The sequence below is a fragment of the Leopardus geoffroyi genome, chromosome B4, assembly GCF_018350155.1.
Source record: "Leopardus geoffroyi isolate Oge1 chromosome B4, O.geoffroyi_Oge1_pat1.0, whole genome shotgun sequence".
NCBI classification, from domain to species: domain Eukaryota; kingdom Metazoa; phylum Chordata; class Mammalia; order Carnivora; family Felidae; genus Leopardus; species Leopardus geoffroyi.
Genome location: NC_059341.1, coordinates 42764441 through 42789233, shown reverse-complemented (window position 1 = coordinate 42789233; position 24793 = coordinate 42764441). Strand labels below are relative to the sequence as shown.

The following is a 24793-nucleotide window of genomic DNA, read 5'->3' as shown; positions in this document are numbered from 1 at the left end:
CAGTCCTGAGTCTCCGGCAATTGCCGGGTATCTCGACTGTACAAACAGTAAGCAGATTAAGAGGGAAGGAGGTGTGGGGAATTCACATCAATGTGTTGATAAGAAAGCTTAGGATTCTGTAGAGTATATCACCGAGGATATCTGCATTTCCAAGTTTTTTCCCGGAAACCTCTGAATTTAGGAACGTTGCCCTCTTTTAAAAATGAAGGGTCAGGCAAGACTGATCAATCATGCTTCATTAGAGAGCTCGAAGGAAGAACAAAGAGAAGAGAGAACCGACGGGTTTGTAGAATCTGAAGGCTTTCAACGTTACCTGGTGCAGACGCTGAGGATTACTTACTTATTTCTTTACTTGAGCGACCATTTGCTTATATCTTTAGCGATTATTTACTTATTTCTAACTTCCTCTTATTTTGTTCTTTGCCCCCAATCTTGTTGGAACGGGGAGGGGCACCGATAGATGCAAAATCAGGAGGACTTTGGCCTCTGAGTTGGGTAATTAGTGCATCTAATTACGTCTTTGGTGATCCCTCTTCCGTTTTGAAGCTAAGGTTAAGTGTACGGCCAGGTCCACTCCTGCTTTCTCATCCTTCTTGAGGAAGTGAATACTGTGCTCCAGACTGCCGTTGCCTCCTGTTGCCTGAACCCTGGCTCATGCATCTCTGAGGCTCAGCACACCCTCCCAGAATTGAGGGCATTTTCAAGACCCAAGGCTCCCTCCCTCTAGGGTCTCACAACTAGAGCTTCTGAACTCTGAATCTCAAGGACCATCACCCCTATTATACCTAAGCCCCTACATATAAGATCTCCCTTAATTATGAAAGTCAAAGTAGAGCCTCCACAAGATAAAGCAGCTGTTGGAGTGGCGGTTAAAGAGTTATGAAGAAGAGGGGCAGCTGGGTGGTTCAGTCGGTTGGGCGTCTGACTCCAGCTCAGGGCGCGATCTTGTGGATTGTGAGTTCAAGCCCCCCTGTCAGGCTCTGTGCTGACAGCTCAGAGCCCAGAGCCTGCTTCGGATTCTGTGTCTCCTTTCCTCGATCACATTCTCTCTCTCTCTCTCTCTAAATGAATAAACATTTTAAAAAATCAAAAAAAGAGTTACGGAGAAAGGGCAGAAGTGCCACCTCATAAATGAAGGTCCTTCAGAATCCCAGTGTTTCTTTTTTTTTTTTTTTTTTGCTTTTAAGTTTTCTTTCTTGATTTTTTTTTTTTTTTTTTTTTTTTTTTTTTGAGAGAGAGACAGAGCATGAGCAGGGGAAGGGATAGAGAACGAGGGAGAGAGAGAGAATCCCAAGCAGACTCCGTGCTGTCAGTGAACAGCCCAAGGCAGGGCTCAAACTCACAAACCATGAAATCGACCTGAGCTGAAATCAAGAGTCGGATGCTTAACCAATTGAGCCACCCAGGCGCCCCAGGAGCCAAGTGTTTATAAATTTTTTTTTTCAACGTTTATTTATTTTTTGGGGACAGAGAGAGACAGAGCATGAACAGGGGAGGGGCAGAGAGAGAGGGAGACACAGAATCAGAAACAGGCTCCAGGCTCCAGGCTCTGAGCCATCAGCCCAGAGCCCGACGCGGGGCTCGAACTCACGGACCGCGAGATCGTGACCTGGCCGAAGTCGGACGCTTAACCGACTGCGCCACCCAGGCGCCCCATGGAGCCAAGTGCTTAAAAGTTACGTGGGTGCTAAGTAGAATACCAGCCCCCCAGAGATGGCCACATCGTAACACCTGGAACCTTATAATATGGTACCTTACCATGGCATAAGGGACTTTGCAGGTGTGGTTAAGTTAAGGATCTTGAGGTGAAAAGATTATCCCATCCTGTGTGGTCTCATCAAAAGTACCCTTATGAGAGCGATGCAAAAGAATCAGTCAGAGAAGGGTGCCTGGTGGCTTAGTCAACTAAGCATCTATCCAACTCTTGGTTTGGGCTCAGCTCATGATCTCATTGAAGGGATGGAGCCCCACACTCGGGATCTGCACTGATAGCACAGAGCCTACTTGGGATTCTCTCTCCCTCTCTCTCTGCCTCTCCCCTGCTCACACTTTATCTCTCTCTCAAAATAAATAAATATTAAAAAAAAAAAAAAAAAAGACGCCTGAGGTGCCTAGGTGACTCCGTCAGTTAAATGTCCGACTTCGGCTCAGGTCACGATCTCGCGGTTTGTGGGTTTGAGCCCCGCGTCCGGCTCTGTGCTGACTGCTCGGAGCCTGCAGCCCGCTTCGGATTCTGTGTCTCCCTCTCTCTGACCCTCCCCCACTCTCTCTCTCTCTCTCTCTCTCTCTCTCTCTCAAGAATCCCTAAACACTTAAAAAAAAAAAAAAAAGAATCTGGCAGTTGAATTTGCTGGATCAAGTAGGTAAGCATATATTTAACTCAAGAAAACGCCAAAGGTTTATGCCAGTTCACATTCCCACCAAGAGGGTGCGAGAGTTTCAGCCTTTGGGAGTGTCAGCTCTTAAAGTAGCGATCATTTTTGTGGGTATGGTAGTATCTAATCGTGATTGTTACTAGCATTGTCCTGATGTTGACCGTCCTTTCACGTGCTCATTAGTTATTTACATATCTTCTTTTCTAAAGTCTGAGCATTTTATCCATTTCTTACGGGTTGTTTGTCTTCTGAGTTATAAGAGTTCTTTATACATTGTGGATACAATTCCTTTGTTATATATGTAAACACGCTTGCCTTTTCCTTTCCTTAATGGTGTCCCTTCTGAAGAAAAGTTCTCCACTTTAACGAAACTCAATTTGTCAATTTTTTTTTTTTTTATGGTTAGTGTTTTGTGGATCGTTTCTGTAAAATGAGTGCCTACTCGAAGGACAGGAAAATAGTTTCCGTTTTTAGCTTTCTGGGTTTTTGAAGATTTTTCTTTTTAAGTATTTTAAAATAACTTAAGAGTAATTTTTAAGTAACTTGAAAGTAAGTTGTTTTTTTTTTTTTAATTTTTTTTTCAACATTTATTTATTTTTGGGACAGAGAGAGAAGAGCATGAACGGGGGAGGGGCAGAGAGAGAGGGAGACACAGAATCGGAAGCAGGCTCCAGGCTCTGAGCCATCAGCCCAGAGCCCGACGCGGGGCTCGAACTCACGGACCGCGAGATCGTGACCTGGCTGAAGTCGGACGCTTAACCGACTGCGCCACCCAGGCGCCCCAAAATTAAGTTTTAAGTAATCCCCACTCTCAACGTGGGGCTTGAACTCACAACCCCGGGATTGAGAGTTGCACCCTCTACCGCCTGAGCTAGCCAGGTGCCCCACTTTTATATTCGTTCTATAATCTGTTTCTTTCAGTTAATTTTTGCGTATGGTATAATATAAGGGTCAGGGTTCCTTTTTGTCCATGTGGATATTATTAGTCAGCTAGAGCTGTCGTAACAAAATACCACAGACTGGGTTGCTTAAACAACAGAAGTTTCTTTTCTCACAGTTCTGGAGGCTAGGAGTCCAAGATCAAGGTTCCAACCAATTTGGTTTCTGGTGAGAACTCTCTTCCTGGCTTGTAGACACTGCTTTCTTGCTATGTTTTCACGTGACCTTTCCTTGTGTGCACAAGTTCAGAGGGCTCAGACCCTTAGTAGGTAGCTCGCGTAGGTCTCTTCTTATAAGGACGTTGATCCTGTTAGATCAGGACCCCATTTGACTTTAATTACTTCCTTAGAGGGTCTTCTCCACATGGGGAGGATTAAGACTTTAACAGGGGTTAAATGTGGGGGGGACACAAACATTCAGTTCAAAGTAGATTTTCTATATCATCTCCCCCCACATGGATGCTTGGTTTTTAGCACTATTTGTTGAAAGGTCTGTACCTTTCCTACGGAATTACCTTGGCACCTTTACTGAAAAACCAATCAATCATACAGTGTGGAATCAAATCTCTCTTTCATGCCATTGATCTATATATATGCCTATCATTCTGCTTATATCACACTGTTATAATTATTGTAGATTTATAATAAGTCTTAATATTAGTAGTATAAATTTTTATTTTCCCAATATTTCCAAGTTGCTTTGGTTATATAGGGGTGCCTGGGTGGCTCAGTCAGTTACGTTTCTGACTTTGGCTCAGAGCATGATCTTGCCGTCCATGAGTTCGATCCCACATCGGGCTCTGTGCTGATGGCTCAGAGCCTGGAGCCTGCTTCAGATTCTGTGTCTCCCTCTCTCTCTCTGCCCCTCCCCTGCTCACCCTCTGTCTCCCTCTCTCTCAAAAATAAGTGAACATTTAAAAAAAAATGTAATAAACTAAAATAAATAAATTTCTTTGGCTATATAAATTGGAGTCTGTCGATTTTTACAAACATTCCTCCTGGGATTTGGATTGGTATTGTGTTGAGTTTCTAGATGTACTTGAATAGAACTGAAACATTAAAATATTGGGTATCCAGAGACACCTGGTGGTTCAGTCCGGTAAGTGTCTGACTCTGGATTTTGGCTCAGGCCATGATTTCACGGTTCATGCCTTCAGAGCCCAGCATCAGGCTGAGCATAGAGCCTACTTGAGGTTCTCTCTCAATCTCTCTCTCTCTCTCTCTCTCTTTCCCTCTCTGTCTGCCCCTGTCCCCAGCTCATACGCTATCTCTAAAATAAAAAGTTTTTTTTTAATTTACAAAAATATTGGGTATTCCAAATCACAAACATGGCTTATTTTTTCGGTTATTTAGGTCTTTAACTCCGCTCAGCAATGTTTTGTAATTGTTAGTAACATTTTGTACAGTTTATGAAATGTATCCCTTAAAAATGTAATGTTTTTCATTGGATGGTAAATGGTATTCGTTTTTCAATTTTATCTCCTAACTCTTCATTTACAGTGTTGTTTAAGGAAATTTCTGGATCACGATGGAGCTGTGGCCGCCCTCTCTGTCATGTCAGCAGACCAAACTCTAGGTACCTTCTGTGTCCCAGTAAATGCTCCCCTTGCCAGAAACACAGCATATCCAGAGCAGCCGATCTCCAAACCCCAAGCCCACTCTGGGCCTTCTCACCCCAAAGTGGACTATGTGACCCCAGGCAATCAGATGTTTTCTTTTTTTTTTCCTTGTTCTTTATCCTCCAAAAGCTTCCTGCCTTCTGCCCCATTTTGCAATTCCCCAAAAGGAGACCAGTTGCTTCATCAAGGTGTTAAAGTTTGTTTGCATCACTCTATTTTTTTTTTAATTTTTTTTTAACGTTTATTTATTTTTGAGACAGAGAGAGACAGAGCATGAACGGGGGAGGGGCAGAGAGAGAGGGAGACACAGAATCTGAAATGGGCACCAGGCTCTGAGTTGTCAGCACAGAGCCCGACGTAGGGCTCGAACTCACAGACCGTGAGATCATGACCTGAGCCGAAGTCGGACGCTTAACCGACTGAGCCACCCAGGCGCCCCTGTTTGCACCACTCTAAACAGTCTTCTTTATTTTTTAAGAGGTTATAGAGGGGCACCTTGGTGGCTCACTCGGTTAAGCGTCCGACTCTTGATTTCGGCTCAGGTCGTGATCTCGAGGTTCGTGGGTTGGAGCCCCACGTTGGTCTCTGTGCTGACAGTGAGGAGGCTGCTTGGAATTCTCTCTCCCTCTCTCTCTGCCCCTCCCACATGCTCTCTGTCTCTCTCAAAATAAATAAACAAACTTAAGAAAAACGCGGGGGGCACCTGGGTGCCTCAGTCGGTTAAGCATCTGACTTCCGCTCAGGTCACGATCTCATGGTTCGTGGGTTCCAGCTGGCGTCAGGCTCTGTGCTGACAGCTCAGAGCCCAGAGCCTGCTTCGGATTCTGTCTCCCTCTGCCTCTGCCTCTGCCCCTCCCCTGTTTGTGCTCAGTCTCTCAAAAATGTTTCAACAAATTATTAATAAAAATAAATAAATAAATAAATAAATAACAGTATACAGAAGTAGGATTGATTCATTTGTAGCTTCTTGTCAACTTGCTAAATTCACTTACTTCTAATGGTTTTATGGGGCGTGTTTGTAGATTGCTTAGGATTTCCCAGGCACATAATCATGTTATCTACAAATAAACAGTTTTACTCCTTCCTTTCCAACATTTGTGCCTTTTCATTTCTTCTTACCGCCTTATTGGGATGGCTAAAGATTCTTTTTTTTTTTTTTCACTTTAGTAATTTTTATTTTATTTTATTTTTTTAATATATGAAATTTATTGCCAAATTGGTTTCCATACAACACCCAGTGCTCATCCCAAAAGGTGCCCTCTTCAATACCCATCACCCACCCCCCCCTCCCTCCCACCCCCCATCAACCCTCAGTTTGTTCTCAGCTTTTAACAGTCTCTTATGCTTTGGCTCTCTCCCACTCTAACCTCTTTTTTTTTTTTTTTTCCCTTCCCCTCCCCCATGGGTTTCTGTTAAGTTTCTCAGGATCCACATAAGAGTGAAAACATGGTATCTGTCTTTCTCTGCATGGCTTATTTCACTTAGCATCACACTCTCCAGTTCCATCCACGTTGCTACAAAAGGCCATATTTCATTTTTTCTCATTGCCACGTAGTATTCCATTGTGTATATAAACCACAATTTCTTTATCCATTCATCAGTTGATGGACATTTAGGCTCTTTCCACAATTTGGCTATTGTTGAGAGGGCTGCTATAAACACTGGGGTACAAGTGCCCCTATGCATCAGTACTCCTGTATCCCTTGGGTAAATTCCTAGCAGTGCTATTGCTGGGTCATAGGGTACGTCTATTTTTAATTTTCTGAGGAACCTCCACACTGCTTTCCAGAGTGGCTGCACCAATTTACATTCCCACCAACAGTGCAAGAGGGTTCCTGTTTCTCCACATCCTCTCCAGCATCTGTAGTCTCCTGATTTGTTCATTTTGGCCACTCTGACTGGCGTGAGGTGATATCTGAGTGTGGTTTTGATTTGTATTTCCCTGATAAGGAGCGACATTGAACATCTTTTCATGTATGGCTAAAGATTCTAATAAATGTTCAATAGAGAAGATAAGAATGAGTATTCCAAACTTGTTCAAGATCTTTGGAGAAACGCATTCAGTTATTCATTAGTTGTAGGTTTTTTACAGCTGCCCTTTATGGGGCTAAAGAAGTTCCTTTCTAGTTTGTTGAGAATTTTTCCCATAAATGGCCATGAATTTTGCCATATTATTCTTTTGCATCTTTGGGGATGATTATGATTTTTCTCTTTATTCTGTTAATGTCAAACTGCCACTTATATTGTCTTATATTTTTATAATTGTCTTATATAATTGTTTTATAATTTTAAAATTGTCTTATATTTTTATAATTTTATTCACATCTGTGGTTTTTATTGCCTTTCCTTTAAGCTTGATTTTTTTTTTGTTTTCTCTTTTTATCCCTTGAACGGTGGGAGGCAAAAAATTTCCCTCTACCCTTTCACATTCTTGGCTGAGACCCCTGTAACAAAAAAACAGATTAACGGGAGGATATGTACGTACATACAGGAACCCCACAAAGATATGAGACTCGGGGCGCCTGGGTGGCTCAGTCGGTTAAGTGTCCGACTTCAGCTCAGGTCACGATCTCGCGGTCCATGAGTTCGAGCCCCGCGTCGGGCTCTGGTCTGATGGCTCAGAGCCTGGGGCCTGCTTCCGATTCTGTGTCTCCCTCTCTCTCTCTGCCCCTCCCCTGTTCATGCTCTGTTTCTCTCTGTCTCAAAAAGAAATAAACATTAAAAAAAAAAAAAAAAAAAAAAAGACATGAGACTCAAAGAAGTGACCAAGGCAGGGAAGTTTTATACCTATTATGCAAAGAAACAATAAATTTGTGAAGAATTGACAAATTGACAAGCAAAGGAATTTTTTCTGAAATGCCACTGACTCATTACTTTATATATTTTTTAATTTTTAATTTTATTTTAGAGAGAGAGAAAGGGTGAGCAGAGGAGAGGGGCAGAGCAGGGAGAGGGGGTAGGGAGAGAGAGAAAGAGAGAGAGGTAATCGTAAGCAGCCTCCACGCCCTCGTGGGGCCCAATCCCCCGACCCTGGGACCATGACCTGAGCCATAATCAAGAGTCAGATGCTCAACTGAGCAATCCAAGTGCCCCTAGACAAAGGGGTTTGAGCTTTAGATAGTGAAATGCTGAAGAGGTAACAAGACTTGTTTTTTTTTTTTTTTTAATTTTTTTTTTTCAACGTTTATTTACTTTTGGGACAGAGAGAGACAGAGCATGAACGGGGGAGGGGCAGAGAGAGAGGGAGACACAGAATCGGAAACAGGCTCCAGGCTCTGAGCCATCAGCCCAGAGCCCGACGCGGGGCTCGAACTCACGGACCGCGAGATCGTGACCTGGCTGAAGTCGGACGCTTAACCGACTGCGCCACCCAGGCGCCCCAACAAGACTTGTTTATACAGCCTTCTCAACCCGAAACTGCCTGTCTCTGCTTTCCACCCTCCTGGTACAGCAGGTTACTGTTCACATGGGAGATTTACCTCCTCCTTTCAGGGGCACAAAGGAGGGTCAGAGCGTCCTTGTGCCCACCGGTTCTCAAGTACCTTCGACTCACGATAATCAATATGCCCAAGTGGCGTATTTGGGGAAGACATTTTCTTTTTTTTTTTTTTTTTAACGTTTATTTTTTTATTTTTGGGACAGGGAGAGACACAGCACGAACGGGGGAGGGGCAGAGAGAGAGAGAGAGACACAGAATCGGAAGCAGGCTCCAGGCTCTGAGCCATCAGCCCAGAGCCCGACGCGGGGCTCGAACTCACGGACCGCGAGATCGTGACCTGGCTGAAGTCGGACGCTCAACCGACTGCGCCACCCAGGCGCCCCGGGGAAGACATTTTCTGAACCCCTATAGAAACATATGCAAGATCTACCACAGAAATAAATCCATACATCTAGAGTATGGGTAAAATTGATTTTACTCTTTTTTAAATTTTTAATTGGGTTAAAACCCACATAACATAAAATGTTGCATTTGAAGAGGAGGGATAGTAGGTGAGAGCAACACTATCAAACTTTTAGGAAAAAAATGTAGGTGGGGCCCCCAGCTGGCTCAGTTAGAAGAGCATGTGACTCGATCCCAGGGTCTAGAGTTCAAGTTGTACACTGGGCATAGGGATTAAGTAAATCAACAAACTTCTAAAAAATTTTAATTTTGGGGACGCCTGGGTGGCTCAGTCGGTTAAGCGGCCAACTTCGGCTCAGGTCATGATCTCACGGTCCGTGAGTTCAAGCCCCGCGTTGGGCTCTGTGCTGACAGCTCAGAGCCTGGAGCCTGTTTCAGATTCTGTGTCTCCCTCTCTCTGACCCTCCCTTGTTCATGCTCTGTCTCTCTCTGTCTCAAAAATAAATAAACGTTAAAAAAATTTTTTTTTAATTCTAAAAATTTTTAATTTTTTTAATGTTTATTTTTGAGAGAGATTTAATTTTTTTAATGTTTATTTTTGAGAGAGAGAGAGACAGAGTGTGAGCAGGGGAGGGGCAGAGAGAGAGGGAGACAGAATCTGAAGCAGGCTCCAGGCTCTGAGCTGTCAGCACAGAGCTCGACGCGGGGCTCGAACCCACAAACCGTGAGATCGTGACCTGAGCCGAAGTTGGAGGCTTAACCGACTGAGCCACCCAGGCGCCCCTAAACAATTTTTTTTAGAAGTAGGCACACAAGTTCGTGACTTTGGATTAGTCAACAGCTTATTTTAAACACGATACCAAACGCACAAAGAACAACAGCAGAATAGACCAATTGGACTTCATCACATCAAAAGAGGACACTATCAAGAAAGTGAAGAGACAGCTCCGAATGAGAGAAAATATTTGCAGGTTATATATCTAATAAGGATCTAGTATCACAATTATTGCAGCTCAACCATAAAAAAAAATCAAATAACCCAATTAAAATGGGTGAAGGAGTTGAATAGACATTTCTCCAAAGGTAGAGAAATAGCAAATACGTACACGAGAAGACATTCAACATCATTAATCATTAGGAAAATCCAAGTCAAAATCACAACAAGATGCCCCTTCATAACCACTAGGATGGCTTTAATCAAAAAATTTGAGGGGCGCCTGGGTGGCGCGGTCGGTTAAGCGTCCGACTTCAGCCAGGTCACGATCTCGCGGTCCGTGAGTTCGAGCCCCGCATCAGGCTCTGGGCTGATGGCTCAGAGCCTGGAGCCTGTTTCCGATTCTGTGTCTCCCTCTCTCTCTGCCCCTCCCCCGTTCATGCTCTGTCTCTCTCTGTCCCAAAAATAAATAAACGTTGAGAAAAAAAAAATTTTTTTTTTTTTTTAAATTTGAGGGGTGCCTGAGTGGCTCAGTCGGTTCAGTGCCCGACTCTTGGTTCAGGCTCAGGTTATGAGATCGAGCCCCGTGTCAGGTTCTGTGCTAAGCATGCAGCTTGCTCAAGAGTCTCTCTCCGTCTCTCTCTCTCTTTCTCCCTCTGCCCCTCTCCCAGCTCACATGTGCTCTCTCTCTCTCACTCGCTAAAATTAAATCATTAACATTACAAAAAAATTGACAATAGCACGGGGTAGTGAGGCTATGGAAAAACTTGAACTCTCACGCGTTGCTGTTAGCAATGTAAAATGGTGGGTACGACCACTGGGGAAAACAGCGTGGCAGTCCCTCAAAACATTAAACGTAAAGTAACCAGAGGATTTGACACTTCTAAAAGAATTAAAAGCATATGCTCACACAAAAACTTGTATGTGAACATTCATAGCGGTGTTACTCATAATAGCCAGAAGGTACACACAATTCAAATGTCCATCAACTGATGAATGGATAAATAAGTTGTGGTATATCCATACAGTGAAGTATTATTCAGCTCTAAAAAGGAAGGACTGACACATGTTACAACACAGATGAAGCTTGAGAACATTGTCCTCAGTGAGAGAACCCAGTCACAAAAGGCCATATATCACATTAGCGGGGCGCCTGGGTGGCTCACTTTGTTAGGCGTCGGACTTCGGCTCAGGTCATGATCTCACATTCGTGAGTTCGAGCCCTGCGTTGGGCGCTGTGCTGACAGCTCAGAGCCTGGAGCCTGGAGCCTGCTTCGGATTCTGTGTCTCCCTCTTTCTCTGCCCTTCCCCCACTCACGCTCTGTCTCTCAAAAATAAATAAACATTAAAAACATTTTTTTAAGTTAATTGGAGAAAGGCAAACAAAAGGGAGAGGAGTTTTCCAAATAGTGTCAGGGCATTGTCTTGTCTAAGGCAAGACAGAACTCAGTACCACAAGGAAGTGACATGAAGAGAACTGGGTTTTAGAGGTCCCACTGTAGCTGAAGTGTGGAGAATGGTTGAAGGGGCAGTTATAATAATAAACGTACCATAAAGATATGAATGCAAAAAGAAAGAAATGACGTAAGAAATATGTCCCTTAAAAGAAATGGAGTATTACAAAAGAGTTCATGTGCACTTCTCTCTCACACACACAGGGTCATGAAGAGACAGACAGAAAAAGAGAGAGAGAGGAAGGTTGTGAGGAAGGAAGGAAGGAAGGAAGGAAGGAAGGAAGGAAGGAAAGAAGGAAGGAAGGAAGGAAGGAAAGAAGGAAGGAAAGAAGGAAGGAAGGAAGGAAGGAAGGAAGGAAGGAAAGAAAGAAGGAAGGAAAGAAAGAAAGAAGGAAGGAAGGAAGGAAGGAAGGAAGGAAGGAAGGAAAGAAAGAAGGAAGGAAGGAAAGAAGGAAGGAAGGAAGGAAGGAAGGAAGGAGGGAAAGAAGAAAGGAAGGAAAGAAGGAAGGAAGGAAAGAAGGAAAAAAGGAAAAAGGGAAAGAAGGAAGGAAGGAAGGAAGGAAGGAAGGAAGGAAAGAAGGAAGGAAGGAAGGAAGGAAGGAAGGAAGGAAAGAAAGAAGGAAGGAAAGAAGGAAGGAAGGAAGGAAGGAAGGAAGGAAAAAAGGAAAGAAGGAAGGAAAGAAAGAAGGAAGGAAGGAAAGAAGGAAGGAAGGAAAGAGGGAAAGAAGAAAGGAAGGAAAGAGGGAAGGAAGGAAAGAAGGAAAAAAGGAAAAAGGGAAAGAAGGAAGGAAGGAAAGAAGGAAAAAAGGAAAGAAGGAAGGAAAGAAAGAAGGAAGGAAGGAAAGAAGGAAAGAAGGAAGGAAGGAAAGAAGGAAGGAAGGAAAGAAGGAAAAAAGGAAAGGAGGAAGGAAGGAAAGAAAGAAGGAAGGAAGGAAGGATGGAAGGAAGGAAGGAGGGAGGAAGATACCTGACTTAAGAAGAATGTTTTCTCACAATCCTATATAGTCTACGGCAGGGATTCCATGAAGCAACTGAAATTGTTTGCAAAATATTGTGTGTTTATATGTATTATATTCTGGGGAAAGTCTACATGGTTTATCAGGTTCTTGGCCTCACCCTTGATCCTCCAGATGGAAGGAACTATAGATTTTAATAGATTTGCTCTTCCTTCTTTTAATCGCCAGAGGGCAGAAAAGCCATACCCTATAAATAAGTCTTCAGTTTCTGCCATCTATTTCCTGCCTTTGCTATAGCTTTCTTTCTTTTTCTTTCTTTCTTTCCTTTCTTTCTTTCTTTCTTCTTTCTTTCTTTCTTTCTTTCTTTCTAAATAAGCTCTACGCCCAACGTGTGGTTTGAACTCACAACTCCTCTATCAACGTGCTCTACCAAATAAGCCAGCCAGGCACTCCTTTCTAGGCTAAAATTCCCTACCTGCCAGCCCCCTTCATCATCTATCAAAACCCTACTGTCTCTGACTGCCCATATAAAAGCAGCCCTTCTTGTTTGATTTAGATGGATTCGCTCCTTCCTTTCAGCTTCTACTTGCATTCTCCATGTCTATGGTAGTTATCATACCTTTCAAAACCGTTCTTTATTTAATTACTGGTCAGGAGACCTTGGGCAATTACCCGCATTAATCACTGCATAATTATTCTTTTTTTGAAAAATGGAAATACGGATTGTAGGTAAACCCATCACTCTCAAGTCACTTTCCAAAACATCTGTACGCATCTTTCTCAGAAAGGTAAATTTTACATTTGCTGCAACACGGCAAAGGTAATGGTTGTCAAATACGTGATAAATATTGGCCCCAGAATAATTGTACCAACTTCCTGCTTAATATTGCTAAGCAAACAATTGAACAAAAAGAGTAAGAGAAGGAGTGCCTGGCTGCCTGGCTGGCTGGGTCAGTGGAACATGGAAGTCTTGATCTCTGGGTTGTGAGTTCGAGCCCCATGTTGGGTATAGACATACTTAAACAATTAGAAAAAAAAAAGTAAGAGAGGGCAGTGCCCCCGGTGGTCCCATGGATCTGTCTCTTGCTCCAACAATGTGTGGATGGAACAGACCCAGAGATGCCCCTTCCACCAGTCTCTGACCAACCTCCAAACTTTTTTCCAGTTGAAACCTTCAGAGCTATCTTCTTCGCAGCCACCCTCTGCCTCTGGGACCAGCCAACACCCTACTTTTTAGCTACTCTAAGTATTCTACTCACAAGCACAGCACAGAAAACTCTGTGACAATAATTGAGTGTTTAATGTTGTTTTGAAGGGAGAAACAATGGGTGAGAAAATAACCCTCGAATAACCCTGGGGGTCCTGATACTCATGTCTGGCTGAACCACCCAGGCTCGCCTCACTTCTTATTTTAAAATAAACAGGGGCGGGGCGCCTGGGTGGCTCAGTCAGTTAAGCGGCTGACTTCGGCTCAGGTCCGTGAGTTCGAGCCCCGTGTCAGGCTCTGTGCTGACAGCTCAGAGCCTGGAGCCTGTTTCGGATTCTGTGTCTCCCTCTCTCTGACCCTCCCCCGTTCATGTTCTGTCTCTCTCTGTCTCAAAAATAAATAAACGTTAAAAAAAAAATTTTTTTTTAATAAAATAAGCAGGGGCACCTGGGTGGCTCGGTTGGTTAAGCATTCGACTCTCGATTTCAGCTCAGGTCCTGATCTCACCGTTTGCGCGTTCGAGGCCTACATCAGGCTTTGTGCTGTCGGATTCTCTAGGATTCTCTGTCTTCCTCTCTCTCTCTGCCCCTTCCCTGCTTGCTCTCCTCTCTTTCTTTCTCTCTCTCTCTCTCTAAAAATAAATAAACTAAAAAAAATTTATGAAAAATAAAAAGAAAATAAACAAAAGTTAGGCCTGACCTGATTTTGGAATGCCTCGTTTTATGGCAGACTATCCAAAGACAGAAACTATGCCTTTCAAGGCATTCATTAAACGTCAAACAGAAGTGAAATGCATTAAGCTGACAGTGAAATTTCAAAGCCAAGTGGCCTGTGAGTGAGTGGACAGGCCTGCCAATAAATAAGACCACTAAGTCTTGAAATGCTCTGAGATAGCGGTGTCCGTAACACAAGCCTATTTGTAGACTAACTGAACATTTATTGTTCCAGTAGAGACAGAAGGCAGTGTGTGTCCCAAAGCCACGAAGCCAGCACTCTTGTTCATTTCTAGCCATAGGCATAATGGCCTCAGGAGAAAGCTCGATTAACTCAGGAGTGAACAAAGCTGCCGACGTCCGAACTGCAAGCAGAAGGACATAGCTGGTCTCCTTTTAATAATTGCAAATCCCTTTTCCAAATAGTATAATTGGGGCACCTGGGTGGCTCAGTCAGTGGCGAGGCCGGCTTCGGCTCAGGTCATGATCTCCCGGTCTGTGGGTTCGAGCCCCGCGCCGGGTTCTGTGCTGACAGCTCAGAGCCTGGAGCCTGTTTCTGATTCTGTGTCTCCCTCTCTCTCTGCCCCGCCCCCCCACCCCACCCCCCACTTGCTCTCTGGCTCTCTCTCAGAAATAAACATTAGAAATTGTAAAAATAAATAAATAAATAAAATTAAAATACGTAAAAATAATATAAATAGACACAGAACTCAAATCAAAACCCTGAGTGGACTAAGGAAATCCAGCAGTCATGCTTCCGATCAATGCAGACGCGACTTCGGCAACGCAGCCTCAGGAATTGTGGTCAGTTGAGTTTTTGACACCTTCTTGCAATGAGCCCAAAGAAAAGGTTTAAAGTAAGAAAGGCCATGAAAGGAGGATAGATCTTCCACAGGCTGGTGTCAGGAGAGCAGGAGCATTTTCAACAATGTCAAACTCAGCAAACAGGAGTCAAGACCGGTCCCTGAAAAGCAGCAGCCTCCAAAGTCGGGTGCGTGCAGTTAGGGGATGTGCACCCTGAAACATCCCGGAGGGTGGGGCGGGGAGGGGTAGAAGATATTAGAACTCCTATCCCTGAAACATTGAGGTAAGAGAAGAAAGCATTACAACTTCTGTTTGTATTTGTTTTATCTAGGGGCGCCTGGGTGGCTCAGTCAGTTAGGAGCCTGACTCGGGCTCAGGTCATGATCGTACGGTTTGTGAGTTCGACCCCCGAGTCAGGATCTGCACTGACAGTGTGGAACCTGGAGTCTGCTTTGGATTCAGCGTCTCCCTCTCTCTCTCTCTGCCCCCCCTCTTCAAAAATAAATAAACATTAAAAAAAAAACAAAACACAGAACCTGTATTTATTTTATCTGAAAGTAACACTTTAGGGGCGCCTGGGTGGCTCAGTTGGCCAAGTGTCTGATTTTGGTCTGACCCTTGATTTCGGCTCGGGTCATGATCCCAAGATCAGGGATCAAGCCTCCTCTCGGGCTCTGCACTGAGCATGGGGCCTCCTTAAGATTCTCTCTCTCCCTCTGTCCCTCTCCCCTGCTTGCTTGCTGTCTCTCTGACATAAAAAAAAAATTTTTTTTTAACATTTTATTTATTTATTTATTTTTTAATGTTTTCTTTGTTTTGTTTTGCTTTTTACATTTATTATTGACAGAGAGAGGCAGAGCATGGGCACGGGAGGGGCAGAGAGAGAGGGAGACACAGAATCCAAAGCAGATTCCAGGCTCTGAGCTGTCAGCACAGAGCCCCACACGGGGCTCGAAGCCACGAACCGTGAGATCATGACCTGAGCCAAAGTCAGATACTTAACTGACTGAGCCACTCAGGTGCCCCACCTGTTTTTCTTCTTTTTTTAAGTTTACTAATTTGGGGGGGGTGGGGGGAGAGGGAGAGAGAAAGTGGGGGAGGGGCAGAGAGAGAGGAAAAGAATCCCAAGCAGGCTCTGCTCTGTCCGAGCAACTGAGCCACCCAGGAGCCCCCTCAAAATGATTTTTTTAAGTAACATTGTTAGCATATGAGATCTGCCAGGGAAAGTTGATGACTTTAAGGAAATGTATTGTTCAGCTGCTCTATGAAGTATAAACCGTAAGAACAGTAAGGCCCGCTTCAAGAAACAGTGAAATAATGTTTATAGGTAACATGTAGAATAATGCCTGCCATTAGACCACCAATAAATGCCAGTTTTCTTTTTTTTTTTTTTTTTTTTTTAACGTTTTTATTTATTTTTGAGACAGAGAGAGACAGAGCATGAGCAGGGGAGGGGCAGAGAGACAGGGAGGCACAGAATCCGAAGCAGGCTCCAGGCTCTGAGCTGTCAGCACAGAGTCCGACGCGGGGCTCGAACTCACAGACCGCGAGATCATGCCCTGAGCCGAAGTCGGACGCTCAACCGACTGAGCCACCCAGGCGCCCCAATGCCAGTTTTCTTATATCTAGTGTCTAATATACTGTCAATCGCATCATGCCTATGTTAGATCATTAGGGCTAGGTGTGTGTGTGTGTGTGTGTGTGTGTGTGTGTGTGTGTGTAATTAAGGATATCATTAGTTATGACGGATTTTCCAAGAAGACAAACTGTAAACATGAATACATTGATATTTCCGATCCAAGAAGTCATAGATCAAGTCATAAGTTTTATTAGATTTACCCTAAGAACACTCCTATTTTCTATTTCTGACAGCCTACCCACAGCCACATTCATCAACCACCATTTCTTCATAGTGTCGCAAAATGACATTGTCATCATTGTCCTGATACAGCATGGAAATGGGGGACAGCTTGGTGGGGATACAGACCGCCTGGGGGATCTCTGGGTCAACTGCATGCATCAGGGCTTGCATGAAAGCATAATTGGAGCTGTTGAGGGAGGTGGTCAGAGAGAAAGGACAATCTCCGTGGCAATAGTTTGCCATGAACCCTTTGGGAGCGATAATCCACTTGTGCCAACCTAAGTCCCGGAAGTTGATGAATAGCCGATGACGATGGCAGAGGTTCCTGCAAGGAGCCTTCGGGGCGGGGATGGCTTCCCTCCTTTTTCGGGACGAAGGGTGACACTGCTCAGGGTGGAGAGTCACCACCAGCAGGGAGGCACGAAGGGACTGTCTCAGTCTGGCACAGGCGTCCTGAAGCTGAAAAGTCACCCCAATGTCTCTGTTTCCTTTGACCAGTATCTCTAGCAACAAACCCAAGTTCTTCTGGGGGTCATTATTCCAATCCTTAGCCACATCCAGCAGGTTGAAGTGAACGACGCCTTGAGGCCGTGGTACTGACTGTAACACGAGCATTCTACCCGGTTTAGGGATGGGCTGGTCCCCCACCTGAGGCTCCTGAACCAGGAACAGAGCCAACTCCAGTTCTGGTCCCAGCTTATAGTAAGTGTTGGGCCCCAAATCCAGGCCCAGTTGGGCCATTGTTAACTGTTCCTTCTCTTTAATGGCAGACAGGTTAAAGTAGAGGAACTTCTGGAGGCAAGAGGAGGCCTGGGAAAGTTTCCTGGAGTAAAGAAAGAGACCTACATGGGAACAGAGACGTAAGAGTCACCATAACATAGTTGACTTCGTATCCGCCATTATGATATAAATATCAAGTGTTATATGATAGTCACATATGCCAAACAAGGGCAGGAAATGATCAGTTAGACTCGAACCCTACCGTTGGGAGGATTTGTTTCTCCCACTCCTCATTCACGGCCAGAGGTTCTTATCTTCGCATCCGCAGGTCCCCAAGGGGTCCTGGATAGAATTTAGAAGGCCCGTGAACTTGGATGGGAAAAAGAATTATATCTTTATTTCAGTGGAACTCTAAATGAAATTTGGCCTTTCTTTCAATTATGAACACAGGCAACAAACAAATCCTAATAGGACCTATGACACTGTTACCAGTAAAAATCATAGGTACGTTCATAGATTAAATTGTTGCGAACATCTTAAAATACATTTATGTTCATACTACTTTCCTTTTTTTTTTTTTTTTTTAATTATTTACCCATTTTGAGAGAGAGAGAGAGAGTGCCAGCAGGGGAGGGAAAGAGAGAGAATCTTAGGCAGTTTCTGTGCTGTCAATGCAGAGCCTAATGTAGGGCTCGATCTCGTGAACCCTGAGATCATGACCTGAGCTGAAGTCAAGAGTTGGACACTTAACTGACTGAGCTCCCCAGGAGCCCCCCATTACTTTCAATTTAAGGTAAAGATAGTCCCTTCCCTAGATCGTTTTATTGATTGCATTAATAAACGACCCATGCTAGATTACTATACACACATTTGGTTTAAAATATTTTTATAAATGTATCTCAATATTTAATTGATTTCTTTGGAAATCCTGGTTTTAGGCATATAAATCATTACTCTGAGAAGGGGTCCATTAGCTTCAACAGAATGGCCCAAGGGACCCATGGCACAAAAACGTTTAAGAACATCGTAGGCTGTCAGGCGTCGCTGTCCCAAATCTAACTACTCAGGTTGACTTCAAAACAACCTTCTACCATCTAGCCAAGACTGACCCTCCCGAAATCCCTTATGTTTCATCTTGAGATGATTCTTTATCTAAAGCCCACAGTTGTCAGTGTCAACAATTCCTAGTCTGGGGTCTCTGAAGACATCATGTTCCATTGCACTGAAAGTTGGGCTGCAGTGTGATGTCTCCAGTTTCTCCACAAGCGACCCTCCCATCTCTGTCATCTTTGGCAATTATAGATGTACTCTCCCTGTTTTCAAAGCTGACTTCTCTGCCTGGATTTTCAAACCTTACCTATTCCTTCAGAGAAAGGTCAATACTTTCATCCCCCCCCCCCCTTTTTTATCCCTTCATCTTCAGTTTTCCCCTCTCTGCAAATAACCTCTTTGGCCTAACGCCACCCTATTGTTAGGTAGCGTGACTTCACCCTAAGTAGGTATTTTCTAAGGGCATCGGCTTATGGAGAAATTACAACAGAAACCCAAACATGCTAACCATTCCTCCTTCATTCTCAAGTCTCATGCAAAAAACAACAAAATCACAAAATCAGGGTGCCCGGGTGGCTCAGTTGGTTGAGCATCCGACTCTTGATTTTAGGCTTAGGTCATGATCCAGGGATCCAGGGGCTTAAGATTCTCTCTCTCTGCCCCTCCCCGCCCCCACCCCCCACCCTCCCGCCCTGCCCCGCACTCTCTCTCTCTCTAAAACTACAACAACCAAAAATTACTGAGCATTTGAAATTATCCAGTCTCCTCTTCAAGCCTACCATATCATCTTTCCCTTTCTTCTCATTGGCCATCTTTTTACAAAGGTGGGTCTATATACGCTGTCTCTGCCTCTTACTTGGTAGTTTTCTGTTAGTTTCCAATTCTACCCTTACTACTCCACTGGAACACCTTTCTTAAACGTTGGCTGTCCAATACAGAGATGTCTTCACAGAACTTACCCCTCTCCACTTGTCTGAAAAGTTGACCTCTCCTGTTCCAGGCTAGAACTCTAACCTGCCAGTCTCCCTTCCTCTTCCTGTCACGAAATCAGATTCCTTAAGCATAAAAGAAAAGCCAAAGCCAGAATGGAAAGGATGGACAGATCGGAGAGCATGAAAATAAAAAGGGGCGCTTGGGTGGCTCAGTGGGTTAAACGTCCGACTTCAGCTCGGGTCATGATCTCATGGTCTGTGAGTTCGAGCCCCGCGTCGGGCTCTGTGCTGACAGCTCAGAGCCCGGAGCCTGCTTCGGATTCTGTGTCTCCCTCTTTCTGCCTCTCCACTTCCCCCACCCCCGCTCACGCTTCTGTCTCTGTCTCTGTCTCTCTCAAAAAAGAGTAAATAAACATTAAAAATTTAAAAAAAAGAAAGAAAAGAAAAAAAACTTCTATATTCAAAAGACATCATTAACAAAATTAAAACCACAAAGAACAACCAAGAATACTCGTAATATGCATGGGTGAAAATTCACAATTAGAACTTTTACAAATGATTAAGAGAACTTATAAATCATTAAGAAAAAGAAGACTCCTCAATAGCAAATGGCCAGAATGTATAAATACGCAATGATTTGAAAAAAGTAAAAATGAATGATTCATTATCCATTTGAAAATGCATTCCTCCTGGGGAGCCTGGGTGGCTCAGTCGGTTAAGTGTCCGACTTCAGGTCAGGTTATGCTCTCAGTTCGTGCGTTCGAACCAGGCGTAGGACTCTGGGCTGACAGCTGGGAGCCTGCTTTGGATTCTGTGTCTGTATTTCTCTCTCTCTCTGTGCCCCTCCCCCACTTGTTCTCGTGCTCCCTCTCTCTCTCTCCCTCTCTCGAAGATAAATAAACGTTAAAAAAAAATTTTTTTTAAAGAAAATGCATGCCACCTTTTTAAAGAAATAAAAATCAAAACAGCGAGATCATGTTTTCCTGCCAATTAAACAAAAATTAAAAGCTAGAAGAGTATTGTTACTCAATGGCCTTCCAGGGTAGCACACATAAGTACATTGTAATATATTCAGAGGATGAAATACTGTAAGCAATGAGAATGAACTAAAAATACACACACCAGGGATAAATCTCACAAACAGAATGTTGAGAGAAAGAAGCCAGACAGAAAAAAGGACACATTTTACATTTCCGTTTACTTGAAGTTGAGGTTGGGAAACAGGCAAAACTAATACAGAATGTTAGACGGCAGGAGAAAAGTTACTCTTGCTGAAGAGTCGGATTAACCAGAAGGGGGCGTGAGGGTCCTCTGGGGTAACCGTCTGGTCTGTTTCTTTTTTTTTTTTTAACTTTTTTTTTTTTTAACGTTTATTTATTTTTGAGACAGGGAGAGACAGAGCATGAACGGGGGAGGGTCAGAGAGAGAGGGAGACACAGAATCTGAAACAGGCTCCAGGCTCTGAGCTGTCAGCACAGAGCCCGACGCGGGGCTCGAACTCACGGACCGCGAGATCATGACCTGAGCCGCCCAGGCGCCCCCGTCTGTTCTGTTTCTTAATCCGGGCGCTGGTTATTCTGTGAAAATTCACTGCGCTGTTCTCAATGATTTGCACACCTTCTGTATTATGTGACACTTCAATAAGTTTCTATTATATTTCTATAAGGATTCCTGTCAAACTGTGGGAAAGTGAGAAATTCTTAGACACTCATGGTACCAGAAAAATGATTGTAAAGCTGTTCTTTTTTAGATTATGTCCACATTTGTCAACAGAGTACCAGTTACACAGATGATAGTATATCTATACAATGGAATATCACGTAATCCTTACAATGAGATCATCGTGACTTTTAGTTCTGATTTGTACGAGATACTCATACTTGAGTGATGTATAGTATGATCTCATTTATTTAAAAAATACAAGTTTCGGGGGTGGGAGGGCGGGAGGGTGGGTGATGGGTATTAAGGAGGGCACCTTTTTGGGATGAGCACTGGGTGTTGTATGGAAACCAATTTGACAATAAATTTCATATATTGGGGAAAAAATAAATAAAAATAAATAAAAATTAGAATCAAATAAAAAAAATAAAAAAATAAAAAATTTTAAAAAAGTAAAGAAGAAATAAAAAATACAAGTTTCTATTATAAATACACGCAAAGAAGAAAAGTCTGGAAGAATATATATGTCAACTATTAATGGTGATTTTCCCTAGGTGGAGGTTAGGGAGCGATGATGGGGAGATCATGTCCTTTTCCTGTGTCATTTGAGAGGATTATGGTCACCATAAAAACCAAAGTTTTTTCCCTGGGGGAGGAAAGGAAGTATCTTCAGCTCTTTTCTACTTTCCATGGAAAGCTCTTCAAACTAGCTTCCCACACCCCTTAACCTTCCTCCAGGAATTTTCCCTGAACCCCCACCCCCAAGGCCCTGAGTCATTTACATAATAATACTTAGCATAAAGTATGGAAGTTATATGTTTTCTATTTCCCTACTATGACCTTTTTTTTTCCTTTGACCTTCCATAAACTCTTAAAGGGCAGACTTTATCTTTAATTTCTATATTCTCATAGCCATGGACAGTTCCCAGCACCTAGTAGGTCTCCAACAAATGCTTCTTGGACAAATAAGTATTCAAATTTTATCTCCAGTTACTATAAAACTAACCAATCAGGGCTCTCAATTCCTCTTCTGATCAGCGCCCACCCCCCACCACCATGGAGGCTATACAGAAATGCAGATTACAACACCCATCTCTGACTTTGAATAAGACTTGAATAAGAATTGGGAGAGTGAGGGCAGGAACCGGGCTGGAGAGTCAACTTCTAACAACTGACCTAGGTAATTTGGGTGGGTGGTCGGTTTGACAAATTACTGAATGGCATTCACTCAGATCCTCATATAAACGGTGTGACAATGGCATATATTATTGCTCTGTACTCACAAGTCATTTGTCAGTGTTTATTTTTCAGAGAGAGAGAGAGTGGAGAAGGGACAGAGAGAGAGGGAGACAGAGGATCTGAAGCAGGCTCTATACTGACAGCAGAGAGCCCGATGCGGGCTTGAACTGATAAAAGGTGAGATCATGACCTGAGCTGAAGTCGGACGCTTAACCGACTGAGCCACCCAGGTGCCCCTGTGCTCACAAATCAATAGCCTTTTCCATCCAACAAAAGTAATGGGGGGAGGGGGGTGCGGAGAGGGGAAGCAAGAGTCCCGGGCAAACTGAACTCCCCATGTTCGCCTCCTTGCTTGCCATATCATAGGCACCAGAATGCATCAATAGTGGCCAGAAGAGTGAAGCCTGGGTCCTAATTCCACCCCACTCCTCCCACCTTAACCGTAGCACAAAAGCGTTGATTCTGAACAAACCGAATCTGAATCCTGAGTTGGTTCACGCACTGCTAGCTGTATGATCTTGGTTAGCTTCCAGATTGTCTACTGTCTGAGACTTAATTTCCTTATCGGTAAAAAGCAGATAAGAATACCTGCCTTCTGAACGTGAGGGTATAGTGGGGAGTAAAGGAAATACAATATGTAAAATACCAGCACAAGGCCTCCTACAAATCCTTCAGTAATTGGTACTGCCCCCCTTCTTTCCTTTCTTCATTATCACCCGCTGCCCGGCTTTTCTCGAGAAAGCACCCTCCCTCATTTCCTTACCTTGATCCGGGAGAAGTCGGAGTACGTTCCCGCGGATACCAAAATCCTTTATGTAGCAGAAATCTCGGGAGTCCACACTTGCTGCTGCCTCTCGATCCTGGAAAATCTTCTTCAAGATGTAAGGCACAGGTTGGAACTTCTGGGGCGAAGGCACTTTGTCTAAGCCCAGAAATTGGAGAAAGACATATTCCTGAAATTGGACCGTCTGGGCCAAAGCCACGGTTAACAGGAGGCCAACAGCCAAGAAGGGCTGGGAAGGAATCATGGTCTCTGAGCTGAGACAAAGCTGGCGGGTCAGGCTGGAGAGAGCTCTAGCACCCGACTGCCTAGCAATTCAGAGGCTGCAAACTTACCTGATGTAAGATAATCAGGTGTGAATTGCTCTCTTCCCAGCTCCTCAAAGGCAATTGGATGTGAAAGGACACAGAATTTTTTTCTCTTCCCTTGCCCTACTCTTCCTCCCCAAAAGTTCACAAAACAAAGACTACCAATGCCTGGACCGGACTCCAAAACTCTGAGGTTTGTCAGCGGGGGATAGAATGGAAAGGAGACAGGCATGTATTCATTTGACCAACATTTATTACTCATCTATTATGGGCAAGGCTCTGAGGTAGGTGCTAGAATGGTAATGAAAAATGATCACGACAAAAGTCTTGTCACTCGCGGTCTATTTAGACAAATACACAGGGAGATTTCTGTTAGACTCTATCTACAGCGATGGGGGAAGCCAAACCAGGAAGAGAGAACTCTACCCAAGAAAGGTGATCTACACTCTGTTTTCAGCTCTAAGAGGGACTGAATTGTATTCATCTAACCTTGCTCTTCCTTTTTTTTTTATTTTTTTTTTTATAACTTTTACTTATTTAAGTAATCTCTACACCCAACGTGGGGCTTAAACTCATGACCCCTACCTAGATCAAGAGTCGCGTGGTCCTCAGACTAAGCCAGCCAACTTGGCCCTTCCTGTTAAAAATCAGACTGGGTTAAAAAAAAAAAAAAAAAAAAAAAAGGGGGCGCCTGGGTGGCGCAGTCGGTTAAGCGTCCGACTTCAGCCAGGTCACGATCTCGCGGTCTGGGAGTTCGAGGCCCGCGTCAGGCTCTGGGCTGATGGCTCAGAGCCTGGAGCCTGTTTCCGATTCTGTGTCTCCCTCTCTCTCCGCCCCTCCTCCGTTCATGCTCTGTCTCTCTCTGTCCCAAAAATAAATAAACGTTGAAAAATAAATAAATAAATAAATAAATAAATAAATAATCAGACTGGGTTAATTCTGATTCGACTACTTTTTAGTTACATGACATTGGGTATGCCGCTTAACCTTTTGTAATTTTTGTTTTCTCAACTGAAAAGAAAAACTGACCTTCTAATATGCCATATGAATCTGATAAGATGATGTAGTTTTTATTTTTTATTTATTTTTTTTTAGATGATGTATTTTTTAAATCTTTTTTTAAATTTTATTTTTCAGAGACAGAATGTGCAATGGGGGAGAGGGGCAAAGGGAGGGAGAGAGAGAGAGAGAGAGAGAGAGAGAGGGAGAATCTTAAACAGGCTCTACGCTCAGTGTGGAGCCTGACGAGAGGCTTGATCCCAAGTGGAGCCTGACGAGAGGCTTGATCCCACGACCCTGGGATCACGACCTAAGCTGAAACCAAGAGTCGGATGCTCAAGTGAATGAGCCACCCAGGCGCCCCAAGATGATGTACTTAAAGTGCTCTGCACAATGCCTGCCA

At 43.8% G+C, this 24793-nt stretch overlaps 1 protein-coding gene across 1 annotated transcript; it reads right to left on the bottom strand.

Annotated features, from left to right (window-relative positions):
- Positions 1–16714: 16714 nt before the first annotated feature.
- On the bottom strand, positions 16715–23372 carry GDF3 (growth differentiation factor 3). Its single transcript, XM_045465280.1, has 2 exons — positions 23066–23372; positions 16715–17544 (listed from the first exon to the last, which is right to left on the bottom strand). Exons 1-2 carry the CDS (start codon positions 23328–23330, stop codon positions 16715–16717), a joined length of 1095 nt encoding a protein of 364 aa, XP_045321236.1. The 5' UTR covers positions 23331–23372.
- Between the last annotated feature and the right edge of the window lie 1421 nt (positions 23373–24793).